The sequence below is a fragment of the Protomyctophum parallelum genome (genome assembly GCF_964188405.1).
Source record: "Protomyctophum parallelum genome assembly, chromosome: 20".
In the NCBI taxonomy this organism is placed as follows: domain Eukaryota; kingdom Metazoa; phylum Chordata; class Actinopteri; order Myctophiformes; family Myctophidae; genus Protomyctophum; species Protomyctophum parallelum.
In genome coordinates, this window is record NC_139718.1 from 27393786 (window position 1) to 27411360 (window position 17575).

At 40.9% G+C, this 17575-nt stretch overlaps 2 protein-coding genes across 2 annotated transcripts; both read right to left on the reverse strand.

Annotated features, from left to right (window-relative positions):
* Nucleotides 1–1504: 1504 nt before the first annotated feature.
* On the reverse strand, nt 1505–8147 carry fbxo30a (F-box protein 30a). Its single transcript, XM_083792300.1, has 3 exons — nt 7968–8147; nt 4962–7023; nt 1505–4763 (listed from the first exon to the last, which is right to left on the reverse strand). The coding sequence occupies exons 2-3, from the start codon at nt 6966–6968 to the stop codon at nt 4560–4562; spliced, it is 2211 nt and encodes a 736-aa protein (XP_083648426.1). The 5' UTR covers nt 6969–7023; nt 7968–8147; the 3' UTR covers nt 1505–4559.
* Nucleotides 8148–8557: 410 nt separating this feature from the next.
* Nucleotides 8558–16638, reverse strand: LOC310877972 (pancreatic secretory granule membrane major glycoprotein GP2). Its single transcript, XM_083791993.1, has 9 exons — nt 16460–16638; nt 15957–16045; nt 15730–15834; nt 13478–13638; nt 13010–13145; nt 10890–10984; nt 9685–9853; nt 9230–9344; nt 8558–8895 (listed from the first exon to the last, which is right to left on the reverse strand). Exons 1-9 carry the CDS (start codon nt 16545–16547, stop codon nt 8720–8722), a joined length of 1134 nt encoding a protein of 377 aa, XP_083648119.1. The 5' UTR covers nt 16548–16638; the 3' UTR covers nt 8558–8719.
* Between the last annotated feature and the right edge of the window lie 937 nt (nt 16639–17575).

A 17575-nucleotide genomic window follows, 5' to 3' on the forward strand; every position in this document is an offset into this window, starting at 1 on the left:
TCAATCAAATCAATCTTAAAAGCTGCTTCAATACATAATCAAAGGGAATATATAGAAAGGAAATATAAACATAAATAATACAGTGCTAAATTATGAACACAGCACTGCTTTTCATTTGACTCATGGCATGCATGATACTTAACCACTGAAGAACATTTTCACTGTCCATCTAAATTCTGAAAGATTCTCTGATGAGGGGATTTATAAACCAAAGGTGCAGATACTGTAGGCTGGAATGGTTTAGGGTTGACGACATTGGGTCTGGTCTAGAAGATTCGCTACACCACCAAGGTAACCATGTAGGTCTAAATACTTCTTAATAAGTCCACACTCACAACACCAGAGGGAGTTCAACAAAACCACATTCGTTTTAAACAAGGGATTAAATTAATTCCGCTCCTATGCCACTAAAATGTGGAACACCCTACCAGCAGCCATTAAGATATGTGAATCCCTTGACTCCTTCAAAACCGCTCTCAAAGAGCACCTATGGACGGCTGCAGACGCTCTTAATCCAGAGCGATTTACATTAAGCAATAACAAAAAGCATTCGAAATGGTCCTAAATATGTATTTTTATTTTTTGAGTGGTGCAACCACTCCAAAGAACAGCAATGTCCGTGTTCACCTGTGTGCAGTTAACCTACCTATGTGACTATGAGCACCAGTATGACTATGAGTACCAGTAGGGGTGCTGTTGTGCCAGAAACAGAGAGAGAGAGATAGTGCTGCACTGTTGCCTGCTAATGAGAGAGAGAGAGGAGGGGGGGAGAGGGGATTTGCAACTGAGTATGGATGCTATGATAGCATCCATACTCACTCAGAAACAACTTGTTGAAATATGACTCACACTCTTCTAGAGAATGGAGGACCATTAGCCCTGAAACATGTTTTGTTTGAAGTACGAGCATCATGTGAACCATGGCTACTCCTCCATATTTGTTGACTATAGCCACAGCTAGTAACTGATGTCAGCTGGTTATAGTATAATTTAGAAATACTGAGTGAAAGCCCACTAGCCCAGCTTCCTGTTTCCAACAGGGTAAGGGTTACACAATACACTATAGCCTCACTCTGTCTCTGAATTTGGTGGCAACATTAAACAGAACATTGAACTTGTTATAATAGTTATAATAAACAACACACATTACTGTTTTCACCTGTGTGCTTGCCTTCTCTCTGTCTCTTGAATTCTAACTCCTTTTTTAGTCCCACCCCCTCAGAACCTTTACTAGTTGATTGAGCTTTGTATGAGTATAACAAACCAGTCTGTGGTCCGCCAACTAGTTAGTGCTGCAAGACAGGAGAAGATTTCTGTCCAATAATTGTTTTGTATTATTAGTTTGAGTTGACCAGTTTTATTGAGGCACTTGATTTTACAATGTATTATGCCACTTTGACGCCATCTAGTGGGAAAAAGAGGAACATGTTGGATACCTCTTTTGCGAATAACTGAGCAGATGAGCCGTGTCTCATGAAAATACTTTGTCGTGTCATGTCATTACTTTTTTTTTTAAAGAAAAACAAAACTTTTAATGCTCAAGGAAAGTATGATACACTCGAGGAGCCTGTAAACACAATCCATGAAATAAACAGTTTTACAGCTGAAAAACGTTAACTGATGTATTTGCTGAGAGCCCAAACACACCCATATATTCTTTCCTGATTCGGCTGACATTAAAAACACTAACATCTCATCTCAAATAATAAAAATAAAAAAACAGAAAAAAAAACCTTATTGCCCCCCAACAAATAATCCAAAGAGCAGCAACTGAAGGAGCAGTGATCTCCTTTTTTGTCAAATATTGTTGGTACATTAGTAGGTAGTATGCAGTCTATTAACATTTACTGGCATACATTTTGTCATGTGCAATACATAAAATGTACATGTCATTCAAAATGGCAAAAACATAAATGCTTGCCTTTGTAGGACAGTGTACATTGAGAATAATGAACGGAACATGTGCGAATGGGACAACTACATGAACATGTACCAACCCTGTGAATTAAGGCTGAGGGGGAAGAAAAATAAAGAAAATCTCACTCACATGCAATAAAAGGGAGAAAATCCCTGCTACTTGAGCAAAAACACCTCACTACAATTCTTACAGTACATCATGTGCAAAAGAAAAATCTGAAATTCTGCCTAGACAATATTACATACACAGGCATGATGTCAATCCAAATAATAGTACCAGTAAAACAAAGAACAAAACAATATAAAGCAAACAAATGTGAGTTGGGTTTTAACAACAAAGTGTTTAGGCTGTACAGCAAACTCCTTCAAAATATGAACACATAAAACAATGTTTCCTCGTTAACTATTGGCTATTTTTCTGTGCCATTTTTAACTTACTTTCCATACAGTATAGCAGAGCTATTCTTCACATAAGGGGGAGAAGAAAAATAAAATACATTTCTTAGACCTTGTTTTTTCAACATACCAAATGATGGTTTCATTAACAGTAAACTGTTAAACGTAGTGTTGACTGAGATCAAGACAGCTTACTTTCACAACACATTCAACAGTTTAGTTGGTAGGTGAGTTCCATTACTCAGACAATTGGGACTATGATGAATAGCCATCATCTCTTCCAGACATGGAAATCATTGTTAATCCAACACTGCAATACACACAATTAGGCTATAATACTGAGTGGTATCTCATATTCCCAGTCAGTCCCTAGTCTCCATGATAATCAAGTAGCTGGTGTCTTCATTGTGTAGCTCTCAGTGATTCTGTAATGCTAAATTTATACACGGTCGTACAACAAAGTATAAATCAAGCTTAAGGCTACAGGCCAATGGCCAACACTTTGTGATGCCGTTTCACACTATAACCCTGAGACACCAAGAACATTTGTACACTGGTTGGTTGGTTATGTTGTGCCAAGAGAATGACCATGAGAGAAATAACTGAAAATGAATGCTCCTTATCAGAGGGAAGACTGTGCCTCTTATATTTCTTCACACCTGGCCTGCAGGATTTTATGAAATATTACATTAGGGCAGGAAACAAATGTTTTTCCCCACCAGCAACGGTGGCAAACTTCATCTGGCACTTTAGCTATTTTGCCAAATAAAAAACAAACTAATAATAATGGCTGGTTAGCTGCCAAAGTGGTAGGTCGAGTAGGCAAACTCACAACAACCACAGCCAAAATTTACCAGCATTTGGCTAATGGATGGGGTGATATCTCATCCTGTCCAATGTGCCAGCACATTTGCCAGAACTTAGATTAGAACATAGTTAAAGTTAGTTACTGGTAGTTCAAATTTTTGGATTTAAAAGCTGTAGGAAATACCTGCCTGGTCTGGTTTTGGTGAATATAGCAATTATTCAATAATGAAACTGGCCCTGCTAAGGATTTTTGATGGGAAGTAATTAATTTAAAAAAACTAGAAAGAGGTTAATCTACCCGTTTAGTGTTTAGCACTGATTTAACAGTTAATGTGTTAAGTAGTTCCAGTCATTTGGTGGGGGTCTGGGGACCACGCATTAAAAACAATGAATCCACAAAACTAGCATCAATTGTATTGTTGACCTATTTCTACCATATAGAGCAACTTTGACCCATCACGTGGAACTATTTTTTGCGTCCAGTATCACTACGCCAGCAGCACCACAAAACCATAGTTCCATATATGGTATATGGTAGACATAGGTCACCAATACAATTGACTTTAGTTTTGTGGATTTACATATTTTTAAGGCATGACCCCAGTGCCAAATGACCTTAACTACTTAATATTCACCAAAACCAGACCTCACACCACAACTCAGGCAATCAATGAATACTTTTGCAACAACAATATTAATGGTATTTTCTACAGTTTTTAAGTCTAAAATTCTGAACTAACCCTTTAGGAAGAAGACCAATCAGCTAAATCACACTGATTACACAAAACACACATTTGATGTCTGGTCAGTATCTAAAAATGAATCATTAGTGAGAACTATGAGCAAAGTAACGCTGGTTACACTCTAGGTGTCAGGATAAGATATAAAACCGTGCAAGATAAGATAGCAGTATTTGTTCCAGCAGGAAGCCATTTAGAAATCTCACCGAGATATTCAGAACCCTCATGACTAGAACTCAAGTGTTCATATGTTAAGGCTCTACTCTCATTGCCAACACAGCACAATACTAATAACTTCTTAATATAAAAATAAAAATTCTACATTGAAATATCTTATTATATACACATCACTGGCATATGCAAAATTAAAATCTTCAGTACATTGGTATTAGTTTAGCAAATCACAGAGGCAGCATTGAATCTAATCAAGTGCTCTCTTCGAGTGGAAAATTGCAGGCTTAGACTTGAATTGGCTCTTTACAGTGCTGAACTGCACCGTCTTGTCCTGCAGGGCTTCCAAACACAGTAATACGTAATTTCCATAATGACATATTTGAAATGATATCTTCTTCACTCCAATAAAACTCGTACATGAATTGTGACGCTGTAAATTTGTATTATTTGTAAACAGTGGAGTAAAATAATAGTATTTGGAGTTATGGGTGCATTAAGATAGTTAAAAAAAAAAGCTGTATCTGCTCAAGCTACTGGCTTGAGGACTGAGCGTAAACATCTTCCCTCTTTAGTGAGCTCTCTCGTGAAACACATGCAAGGCAAAGGGATCGCCTCCTCCCGACGTGAGATTGTGTTGAACTTGCACTTCTTGAGGTGGTCAGCCATGCTTGCAATGTTGGCAAATTTCCACTCGTTCACTGTACCAAAGGCTGTGCTGAATCGCCACACCTGATTGGCAAACAGGAGAATAAATGTATTACTTCTCTCGTGCACTATTTAAATACACATTACATTTCTTGGAAAAGACATGTATGTCAGTCAAAATGGAGAATTTTGAATCCAAATGAACAAATCAACCCTTTGCAAAATGCCTGGTAAACTACCTGGAAAGAAATTAACTATGACAAAATGTACAAAATTACTAACCTTTTCTTTTATCTGCCAAGAATGTGATCCATCAGCGCATCGTTTCTTCTCCCAGAGCAGGACCACCATGCCACGATTCTGTAATAAGCTGGCACACACGTCTCTCATGGTTCGGGACACTCTAGACAGTTGGCACAGACTAAAGCCATCCAGGAAACTTGCTACATGCTGCAACAACTCAAACGGAAGACTGGTGAGGTGGTCACACTGGGAGCCAAAGCGGCAGGTGTTTCTTGGGAAACTGCCCCCATTTTTCAAGGGCAGATTGGGCTGCACTCCGAACGAACCAAGGTGCCTGTCGTGGATGATTCTTGAACCCTGCACAGATGGGCAGAATCGTCTTTGTGAGTAGGTGCAGCCGTAGTAAGCCAGGGGGCAGCGGTGCTCCATCCAGCCATTTAGCCCAGCATGGATATCCCCATGGACATTTTTGAAATGAGAGGAGAACTCATCCCGCCGGAACAGCTGGCCACACACAAAGGTGAACATGGAACGCTGCTTGGTTTGGTATCGGGCCACACACTCAAGGACCAGATCCAACCTGAGCGTGTGGAAGGGGCTCGGGTTGGAAAGCTGCGGGCTGGCATGATCGCAGGCAGAGGCTGAAGCGATGTCTCCAACCATGGTGTTGGTTGCGAGAATGGCAGAGGGAAAAGAGAATGTCTGTGTACCAAAGTCAATGTGGTAGCCATCTACAAACCTGCTGTCTGAGATTCCTCGGCCGCCCGGAGAGTCCCCCAGGCAAAACAGCAAGGCGGCAGTGATGAGATCAATGCCGTGGAGCCCCATTGGGTCGTCTGCAACCTCCAAATCAGAAGTGTCTACTGACTTGTCCTCCATCTTTGCCCGAAACAGGTAACCATCAGACAGCAGTGCTCGTCTGCCATTGAATGTAAACACACCCATTCCTCTTAGCACCTCAACATTATGCAGCTTACGTTCCAAGCACCTGTATTCAATAGGCAGGTGTTGAAACAGATTGTTTCGTACGTGAAGATCAGGCAGCAAGAACGGCATCTGAGGTGGAAGTGGCGCTGGTTGGGGCCCTTGCGGCACCGTTGCCACTGCAGGCATGGAATGATAAGGCACCTCTGGCCTGACATAGGAGTTGTCATCAATTGAGTCATTGTCATCGATTGACTCGTTGTCATCCGGCTCTTCAACATACAACTCAACAAAATCAGTCTCTTCTACCCAACCAATGTCATTTTCTTCCCCAACCACACAATCCACCCCGCCTACAGCTCCAAGCTCACAATCTGAATCAGAGTCACTTTCCTTCATGTCTACGTTTTTCAAATCCTCAACAGCGTAATCACTGTGCCCATTTTCTCCATTGTGAATCACCCCATTCTTATCAGTCTTTTCACCATTCAAGTTTCCAATGATTGCATCAACATCCCTGGAACTGGTGAGGATGTCTAAGGCAGCGACCAGGCTTCTACTCGTCTCTACCGATGCCTTGTACAGCTCATTGTAGGGTTCCTCTTCCATATCCACTGTTCCATTCCCCAGTATCGCTTCTGATGATGACATTTTCTTTTTGTCACTTTCACCAACTTTCTTCTCACCGTTCTTAGACACATTTGTTATCACTTTCAGGGATTCTAGTAGCATCCTCTGGTCCTGCAAGGCCAATGCCATATCAAGCTGCTCCACCTCATCAAAGTCTTTGCTCAAGTTCTCGTAGGACTTGCGGTCGGCATAGCTCACAGGCCAGCGGTTCCACTCCATTGTACAACACACCACGCTCGCTGGGCATGTTTGAAGGTGCTCTGCCATCTTTATGCGAGCGATGGTGAACGGGCACCCAAAACCAGTGTTTAGGCAAGGCACCCGTTCATAAGGACACAGCAGACGATGTTCCTCTATTTTGCATGCATGGAAAACAGCCCCACAAACAAGGTGGCAGCCGATGAGGTCACAGGAAACACCCAACTCTGGTCTGACCATGCATCTTCTATTGATGCACTTGAGGCAGTGAGTGTGCAGGTCTTCCATTGTCATGTGGTTACTCCAAAGCAAAGAGGTGCCTTTATAGGAAGGGGTGAGGTTGTCAACCCTGAAACAAAACAAAACACTTGTTTCACAAAGTTTCTGAAATTACACTAGTAGAGACTTTGTCAACCATACATATTCATGCTGTAAGTCAAAGCAGCAGACACAGACGGTGATGGAATAAGCCATGCATGTGCATGTTACAATCACATTATCCTATGGACACACCTGTCTTACCACACGTGAAGACAAATCATTCTGTAATGAAGCTCCTGAACTTTTCTCTGACAGTATCTGTTTACCAAAACTTATGTCCCATGACATTTCACAAGACCCCTCTTGAGTTACATGGTCACAACAGTTCCCCAAAGACCTCAGGGTACACTTGACCCCTCACCTTTGGCTCAGAGCAGGAGCTGCCCATTGACTCCATTCATGGCATTTGGTGACAAGTCTGACAACAAAACCTAAAGAATGTGAACAAGCTATGTATGCAATTGCAAACTATAATGGTCACGACAAAAGCAAGGGAAGAAAGAGTTTATCTTATTTTGTACTAAACTAAAAGGTACTAAACGCTTATGTCTGATTAGTATGATGACAAGGTATTAACTTTAAAAAGTTAAAACCCCACAACGGTGTTGCAACTTGCAAGTCACAACACACCACAGTGAGTACACACAGCACAGCCATTGTTCCAAGTCACTGCCAACAGTCTAGCAGCTAATTACGCAAGGTTGGCTGGCAAAGTAACTGCTATAATAAACAAAAACACAAGCCAGCGCTTCTGTAGATCTACAACACTTCTATGACTTAGTGATGTAACTTGTTAGGTTTAATATCTACAAATTACTTTACAGTCCAGTTGTGTTACTAAATAAGCTAGCCTGATGTTGCAAAAAAAACTTTTGTTACACAAAGCACAACATCAACATGGCCAGCAGGCTAACGCTGGATAGCAGCTACCTTGGCTAAGTTCTCCCCGGTAGCTTCTAGAAATGTGCTTACCCGAATAAAGCCGCGCTCCTACGCGCTTTGCTTTTGTCTTCACGTTGTGCCAATTTACTCCTCAACTATAATGTAAAATATTTAGCTGTAAAGACGATGATCTGCGGTGATAATGTGTTCAAGTCTTATTTTATGCAGAGGCTACTAGCGGCTATCGCTGGCTAAGTTAGACCTTTACTGTTCGGCCGTTTGTGTGTTGCTTCTTGCTTGCTACAAGTGTGGGGCACTAGAGTACTACGTCAGCAGGCAAGAGACCAGTAACATTTGGCCTGGCGAGTGGCGACATGGGACCTATGAGCGCGCCGTAAATAGACAAGTCTGGGGAATACCCTAAGTATATTTCATATGTCATCATCAGACACTACATGCAATTTATTGAAAATTCAGGGAGTAGAGCATTTAAAAAGCAGGTGTATTTTACAAATGACCAAACTCAGGGACAGCAAACTGAGCAAAGATCTTTATTAAGTTTTGTTGTTTTCTTACAAAACATGAAAATAGATTTTGACAGAGAGAAAAGAAAAGGTTTTCAAGATTTTTTATAAAGCACATCTCCTTTTACAAAATCCTTCAAGTATTTCCATGCTGAGGTTTAATTTACACCCTCAATAATCTGTGTGTGTGCGTGTGTGCATGTGCGTGCCACGTGCGTGTGATGGGGGGAGGTAAAGAGAGGGAGGCAGAGGAACAGTGTTTCAGTACATTATGTGTGTGGTCATCTGTCCTTTTGCCAGTTCAATGGGGCTACTAGTTCACGAGGCCACCTCTGAGATGTGGTGAATGTTAGACAGGGTGAGCTGTGCTTCTTGTGCAGGGTAGGAGCGTCTGGAGCGAAGCCATAACCTCCCAAACACCCCTGTGACCAGCAGCAGGACAACCAGAAGCCCTCCGAGAACAAAGGTCTCCACAGGGGGCACACCTCCAGCATCTGCCAAGAAAAGGGAGTTAATTGTAGCACATTCTTCACATAAATTAAAAGTATATATATAAGAAGCTGTGAAAGTACCAAACAAATATATTAATCTAAAAAGATCAGATTAGTGAGGATCACAGGTTTACAATCAAATAAAATACCATCTTTGTAATAACCTAAATTAAACAAAAGTCATATAAAATTGTATTGTTTCATAGTAAATTACATAAAAGTGCAAAATGTACAAATAACAAAATAAACACAGTGTCTTAATATTACGTGTTCATGATCAGCCTGTCCAAATTAAAGAGAAGAAAGACAAGCCACACTGCCATTGTTGGAAACATACTCAGACCGGGTTGGTCCATTTCTGACATAACCCGTCTGATAGGTCCATAAGACACTGTATGGGACAAAGGGATGTCTCTCCGTGTCCTCCCCAAGGGATCTTCACCAGAGCAGTTCTGTTGTGGGAAAGACATTGTTTTGTCAGGCATATGAGTGACAGAAACACAGGGGCATCAACAGCCTCATTGTCACGTTTCAAGTCATTATAACAGCCTCATTGTCAAATGGTGTGTCAGACTTTTGTTTATTCATCAAGAACGAGAAGAAACATTGTCCATTTGGGCTTAGAATCAACTTAAGTCAACTTAGGTCGGGTGCCACACTAGGATACAGCTGGAAAACAATTCTCGACTCCTTGGTCTATTTTAAGACATCAGCTGTATATATAGGCTAACTTGTCTGAACTGGCCTCTGACTACCTGTCTGAGGAATGGGCACAACATGAACTCAACTCACAGGATGGCAGAATCCTGGTGTATTGTGGCAGATTTGGACATTGCAGTGGAGGAAGACATCAGTATAAGAGCTACCCACAAACTTGAACATTTGTATCCTGAACATGGCCTCCGGACCCTGGCCGTTTTTCAACACTGTCAGTGTCTGTTCACTTGATAGCACTGGGCAGCTGAGAGAGAGAGAGAGAGAGACAGACAGACAGACAGACAGACAGACAGACAGACAGACAGACAGACAGACAGACAGACAGACAGAGAAATCAGAAAGGCCTGGCAGTACAGGAGACAGAATGTCATGAGGACACAGATTGTCATATTGAACAGTCAGTATGTCATCTTTTCAAATGATGCAAATTGAAAGGGTATTTTCATTATAAGCATTGCATCCATTCACTCTGATTAACTGCAAAGCTAACACAGCTAACAAAACAATGTAAACACTAAGTTTACAGTTTGCACTTTTAAGTGCAATAGAGACAGCATAAGACAAATCGCTTTGAGGATCACCCCCATTGCATGGCATTGTGAAATCCTTGTGCATTTCATTGCCTTGCTGTTGTTAACAGTACAATATACTGCCTGGTTGTCAAGGGCATGCACAGCTGTTGAACAGAAACGCTTATGGCCTCAAACAGGGAGGGGGTGGGGTCATATGACCTGGCCCAAAGAGTTGTCTGGGCTGCTCTCTAAGCAACTAATTATCTTATTTTGGATTTCAACAGTGAACTCCTAGGTTGAGTAAACAGTTATTTTTATTAAGTTGTATGCTGGTGTTGCACATCGAAAATAGCCAAACTACTGTACAAGCTCGCAATGTGTCCCAGCACAACACATTATGGCTTGTATATCTGCAATTTTTGGTTTGCTATTGCTGGTATGTATTTTGATTGAACAGGAAGCCAGAGCATGTGATACAAGCACAGACATCTTTCAAGTATTTCAAGTATACTGTAACTTGTAACACTTGTATGGTCAAGAGTCAACACTGTGATACCAGAAATAAAATAAGGATTGACACTGATGGCTTTCCAGTTTTCTTGTGAGAATGCAATAAAAACATTTCAATTTGGAAGAAGGTGTTTATGGCATGACTTCTGAATTCAGCTCCTAATAAAGCAAAAAAAAGAAGAAACAGAAAAAGAAAAGAAAGGGTAAAGAACTAAAGATGAATACAGCTGGATTTATTCAAGCTGTTTTAGGACAGACCTGTCCCTGATGAAGGTGTACTGGATGTTGCTGTATGGGTCACTGGTTGGCGTCGCCCAACATCTTTCCATACGCAGCATCAAATGTGCCGGTATCTAAAGTCACAGAGACAGCCAGGGAGTCAGGAATCTGATGCAATCATCCATAAGGCAAAACTGACGGTCATTCAAGTCACACAAGGTAAATATTTTCCATAGTGGCGTGGGTCAACAACACCATTTCACAACCCGTAAACAACAGTTGCATGGGGGGGGATGGGGTTCTTGGTATCTCCAGTGGCACATTTGGGATCATAACAAGCTTAAAATATTTGCTGGGGGGGGGGGGGGGGGGGGGGGGTAGGGAAGCAAGAGTGATGTGAAGAAACACAGAGGCTGTGCTAAGATCTGTTTTGGAAGGAAGGGCCTGTTCAAAGAGCATGAGCAGCATTGAGCACGAGACCAATAAGTAGCTCTGATTTACTCAAATTACTGTCTGGTCTGGTACGGTCTGGTCATGACTACAGCTGGGCCTGGAACCTCTTACAACACCACATATTGCTTAACATAGACTAGCAGAAACATGCCTAACCTAGTCCAGAAATAACTATCAATGGGTTAAAAAAGATAATATCATCTCATGTTTTCCACAGGATGTTCAGTGGTGTCACTATTTTGGGAAAACAGGTCAAACCTTTCAAAATACCAGTAATTTAAAAATGTGAAAAGAATTCCAAAGATTTCGCAAAGCAACACTTTGTGAGCTATTTTTGCTATGTGTTGTACAATGAAGTATATAGGGCAGCCGCATAAGTGGTTCATAGGATAATTGTAAATTGTAATACATGCATTTCATCCATTGAACATGTAAATTGTATTCTACTGATATTATTATTCTTAATAACACTAATAGTAATATTCATAAACCATCGTTAATTCTAACATTAACATTTGTGCAAGAAATGTTAGGGTGTGCTTTTTTAGTAAAGTATGATTTACTTAAATTTACGGCATATTTGTTATTAGGAGAAAATATTAACGCCATAACTGAACATATATGGTTAGTAGCTTAGTATAATTATGTTAGTAGATCTCAAGTCTACTTGAAATTCCTGTATAATTTGTTGCACTCTAGTCTTACATTCCTGCATAACATAAGATTATCAGTCCCAAATAAATGTTAACAGTAACTAAATCTTGGTTCAAAGGTTATTCAAATCAATTCTTTGATACTGTCTAATATTTCCACATAGTTTCCACATTGAGCAGTGGTTCTCAAGTTGGGTCCGGGTCCAAGTCCATGCAGGTCTCGAGGGGTTTCCAAATGGACCCTGTACTGTCAGAGTCATGATGAGTGTAAGTGCTGTTATTAAAATGTTTACTTTAAAAATAGCTAAAATACAACAATTCATGGTCATTCAAGCATAATTCGTAATAATTTCATGATGCAATAATTAATATATGGTTCATAATTGATTTCATATGAGGTTAAAAATGTAAACGATGTGATGACTTTCTGAGGCAGAACAAAGTTCCCTGTCTGTCAGTAGCAACACTGGACAATGATTGACTGGCATTGCACACAGGTGCTACAAACCGTCACCGTGTCTCACTCGTTCAGACTCTGGTCTGCAGCTGCACAAGGAAGCAGCACACTCACAGTTCAGTGTGTTACAAACTTTAAAGAAAGAAAGACGTATAAAGTCAAAGACAGACGGTCAAAAGGACATTCTAAAGACTGAAACTCAAGATTCAAGAAGCTTTTCCACGACAAGCGGCCAACGAGGTATTCTATATATTTAGATTAGTATTTGGATTTTGTTGTGTTGTTTGTTCGATGGACACGTTCACCTGCGCATCGCGCATTTCCTTGTAGGCCTATGTTTCATTTTGTCAATATTATGTACTGCGATGCACTTTGTTGATGTGTTTATTTTTGTGTGAACATACAGTTCTCACGGCATGGAACAGCTGGGATGAGAAGAATGCCCAATAAATGCCCGTTTATAAAGAACCGACCTGTGTCGTCAATGTTGTGAGAAGAGCTACAATGAGGACCTTAAAATTAAAAAGTTTGAGGACCACTGACCTTCAGCACCCTCAGGGAGGACAGACCCGTTTTCAGTCCATGCTAGTAATTACCATAAAAACGTTCACAAATATGTTGTCCTCCAAGGTAAGTGAGGGCACGGTAGTCCATCTGTCCTCAAAGTTCTCATCTTTGAACAGCAACATTGATACTGAGAAGTTCCCATCCTCTGTGTTCAGAGTGATTGTTCTGCAGAAAGAAGGTTAAGATTCACATTTTAATATAAAAAAGAAACCATCATCGGAAAAAAAGAAGTTTCCAAACATAGGGTTGCGTCCCATTTAGGGTCATGGACCCATTTCTATCGGTGGCGGAAATATCCCATTTTCTTTTTCACCTATACAACTTATTTTCTTTAAAAGTTTTGAGCGTGCACAGATCTGGTATTTCTGGTATATAAGTGATTCTTCCATAATGTAATTTTGTACGTTTAGGTCCTAGCAACCTGGGTCTCAAGCTGGAAAAGGTTGGGATCCCCTGATCTAGATAGAGAAAAAGAAGAGTGTTTACTATTTATATACCTGACATCCACTCGAATCAGATTCTCTCCATTAGGCTGTTGGACCATGTAGTTGATCGGATAACGGCACACAAAGGTGATGTTGATGTAGTTTCTGGTAACAATGTCTGTATCATTATTGCGTATGGTGTTTATGAACATGATATGTGTGTCATCTGAAGTCTGAAGAGAACAAAATAAGCAGACGTTTAGTTGTATTATTAGTCAGAATGTTGAGCCATCCGTCTATGACTCTGTTATAAACGGCAAGATTTGTTCTTTTTTACACTGAGGCTGTGGCATTGACCATTTCAGTCTCACTGTATACTAAACGAACAGTAAGTAAAGCAAAGACAAAGTATAAAGACACAAGTACTTCACATGCAGTGCAACTGCAAATAGTGCAATAATATAATTATAGAGTAGACATATATTACTCTCCCATTTTGTACAGTACATGCAATATTCGTCTATGCACTAAAGTACCAAGGCATATCATATGGCGGCAGTGAGGTGGTATAAAGTGTCATAGGAAGGCAAATGGACACGCATAACACGACAAGGGCTACAGCATCTTCCAGCCACAGTCACCACATTAAAAGTAATAGGAGAAATGTCATGGCACCTGCAGATAACCATGAGTGGTCAGTGGTACAGTAATGCTTCTTCAAGCTTCCATAAAAAAAACACACCAATCTTGCCATTGCTCTTTCCAAAGCCATAACATTAACAGTAATAATCCCTTCACACTGTAAATGAATGATACAGTTCAATGCTCAGTTGCAGGGCAGTGACGTAGTTGAAACCATAAAATGCAGACTTGTTGAAAAGGTTGCGTCCAAGTTGTGTCTGGGCCCCTGTTGAGCTGAAATGGAGTATAGGCCCCGTGGTCACTGAGCAGGATGAATTGCCCCCCTGTGCCCCTAACGGTCCAGACACCTTTTACTACCTCTTGGTAAATATGCAACCCCCCACTATGACCACTACAGACTGGTTTTCTACAGCGAAAGGACATGTCTGCATTTCTTCTCAAGAGAACCCCACTAACACTTATTACAAGATAATACCAAGCCTTGATGTTTTGCGGATGCAAAAACATCAGAGGGAACATGACCAAAAAACAATGTCACATTTATAAGGAAATGGATGACCTGTAAACCAGTTATCAGTCATTTATTTTGCGGAGACTGGGTTTAAAAGCTTTTAAGTTCAAGGTGAAAGGCGGATTGGCAGCTACGACATTCCTCTCTTTTAACAACGGCATCTAATACAAAGCAGGCTTACTTTCTTCAACTGCTATGCAAAAAGTCTTATAAAACGACTGAGGTGTGTGTGTGTGTGTGTGTGTGTGCGCATGTGTGCATGTGTGTGTGGCTATGGAGAAGGCGGGCCGGGTTCTACCACTTCAAAGCTGTGTTAACCTTTTACTTGCTTAACAAGAACATGCCCCCTATATGCTTTCTCAGCGAGGCCTTCAATGGCACACGTGTCCTAAAGTGCGGATTTATACCTTGCCAATGTTAGAATTGTCCTCGGTGCAGTGTGCAGCCATTCTCTGTGAGTGTTTGGAGGGAAATAATAAGGCAAGACTGCAAGGTTGGCCAAAGAATTATGGTCCCCCTCTTAACCAATTTAAACACACGGTCATCATTTCCATATAAATCCTGAAAATTTAGAGCTGCAGGGCCCTTTCAGCTACCACTTGTTGCTCTGAATGACATTCTGGTCTATTATGGGGAAAAGGAACAACGCTACCCTTCTCTGTATAAACATATGCCACTTCCCCCCTCCTTTTTGCCTTCCTTTCTCTCTGAGTTTGTGCCTTTCTCTGTCCACCTTATTATGCCTGGTATGAGCTAATTCCAAAGTAGCAATCTGGACACAGGGGCCCACCGTCTGCACTTGCGTCATAAAAAGGGGGGGGAAGTCTCTTTTAGTTATTTTTAGTGTTATGTAAAGAGCAATTACCTCACCCAATTAGCTCCTTTTCTACCACTAGAAAGGTCCAGATGGGTGGCCAGTTCCCATTACAACCGTAGATATCATAAAATAGATAATCTATTATGACGACTATTTCATTTAGTCAATAATGGGTGTATGAACTGTAATTTGCCTTCATATTATGAACGTAATGTCAAGAGCACCTGCATAATTTGATTAGTATTAGTCCATACATTAGCATGCAATGCCTGATTCATGTTCTGATGAATAGATTAAATCTTCAATCTTAAAAGAAATACACAAAGAAATGGAGGTAAAGTGTTAAAGACATACCATGATGGTTCCACAGTCAGATAGGTTTTTCTTAATGCTGAAAATGTAATCATCTCCTTTCTCAACACCACGGCACTCTGGATCATTTAAATGCAAGTCCCAAACCTAGGTAAACAAACACACATTTACACTTGAGAAAAACATGATTGGCCTAGATATGACAGACATGCTGCAAAGTACTTGGTAAACAGTGTTGAATAGGGTTGTATTGGTGCTCACTCACTTACATGAACTGGAGGCACTTTGTTGAGGAAAAAGGTACTAGGAATTACGACCTCCATATGATCGTTAGTACATACAACAGTGTCATTGAGCTCTACAAGAAAGGAGAAAGAGGACAACAGTTTATACCTCACTTACAATATTTGATTTATCTCAACTCACATAAGTAAGAAGTAACCCTTTGTTTGTTTGCCAGATGGGCAGGTTTGATTACATTAGGTCGATTCATACAGAATCAGCACCATTGACAGTCACACAAATGCTAAATAATGAATAATTTAACCCTGAAATCTTAAATTAACACTTAATACATGTGGCATATAATTATAAATGTTTTGGCTGCATAACTTCCTTATAGACACAACTGTGCACCATGACACATGTAAGTTCAATGGACTATCCATACATTCTTTATGAAACATACCTCAGGGCCAACACATGGACATTTTTGACCCCTTGACAGAAGTGCAGCACAAGCAGTTTCCCCAACCTCAGGTGAAGAGCTTACCCTGCTCCTCAGGCTCCAGATAGACAGCAGACGCACCCATCCTCACGGTGAGCAGGAACGAGACAAACACCAATCTCACAGGTGCCATCTTCCAAGGAGTCTCTATTTGGCGTCTCTTCAGCACGAACACTTAACTCACTCTGCACCCGTTTTGGCCCTTTCCCCCCTGAATGTGTGAATCTTCTGGGACTCCTTCGCCACAGCTAGCTGTCACCACCTCAAGATGTAGTACACCCCCTCTCCTCTTTACTCCAGCCCTCAAAAAACTGTTCGAATGGCCTGGGGAGCCTCCCTCCAGCCTTAAAACACCATCTTGAATGATGTCCCTGACCAACAATGAGATTCCACACATGAATAGGGGGATCCGAGGGGAGTCCAAGGTAACACGCATCCAACTCCCCTATTGCGGTGATACCCCCTTTAGTAAACATCTTACAACTTTTTCTTACTATGGGGAGCAACAAGAAGTCTGGTAACCATGCAAAGAGGAACAACTGGGGATGGTTCCCTTTTGTTGTCTACATCTTTTGTCTGTGTGGATTTTAAAGGGCACGGCAAAATCTTTACTAGTGCGGGAATCCCAGTCAGTCAGACAGACGGAAGGCCATTATGAGTCAAGGGCAGTTCACTGACACTGCCAAACGCCTGATATTGTGTGTGTGTGTGTGTGTGTGTGTGTATGGGGGGTGGAACAGACAATAAAATTCATCAAGATTAATGGAAAGAAAATAAACACAAAACTACAAAACTATCTATGTAAACACCACGAAAGAAAATGCATAATGTATAGCAATTATCAGCATGTGGATATTGATTCCCAAATAAACCATGAGTAATATCACAGAGCAGTGTACAATGATTTGAATTACATGACACTTTTGTCTCCACAGTTTTCCCACATTTTTTGATTATTTTACAAGATGATTTTGAAAGAAACAGAATCTTGTAGCCTATTTGTCTTGTCCTGCAAATAATACAAGCTGAATTGTTAAGACATGGTTGTGCAGACAACTGGCATAAAAGGAGGAAGACAGTCCTAAGGTGTAATCTTTAATGGCTTCCTTCCGGCTTCCCTGTTTACAACATGGAAATAAACCATAATGGCTGCAATCGGAA

Excerpts from the sequence above, each read along its gene's own strand:
- LOC310877972 (XM_083791993.1), bottom strand. The coding sequence starts at position 16,547 with ATGGCACCTGTGAGATTGGTGTTTGTCTCGTTCCTGCTCACCGTGAGG. Across the intron at positions 16,046-16,459 it reads TCTGGAGCCTGAGGAGCAGG|AGCTCAATGACACTGTTGTA; the intron begins GTAAGCTCTTCA and ends CCTTTCTTGTAG. Across the intron at positions 13,639-15,729 it reads CTGACTGTGGAACCATCATG|ACTTCAGATGACACACATAT; the intron begins GTATGTCTTTAA and ends TGTTCTCTTCAG.
- fbxo30a (XM_083792300.1), bottom strand. The coding sequence starts at position 6,968 with ATGACAATGGAAGACCTGCACACTCACTGCCTCAAGTGCATCAATAGA. Across the intron at positions 4,764-4,961 it reads CTTGGCAGATAAAAGAAAAG|GTGTGGCGATTCAGCACAGC; the intron begins GTTAGTAATTTT and ends TTTGCCAATCAG.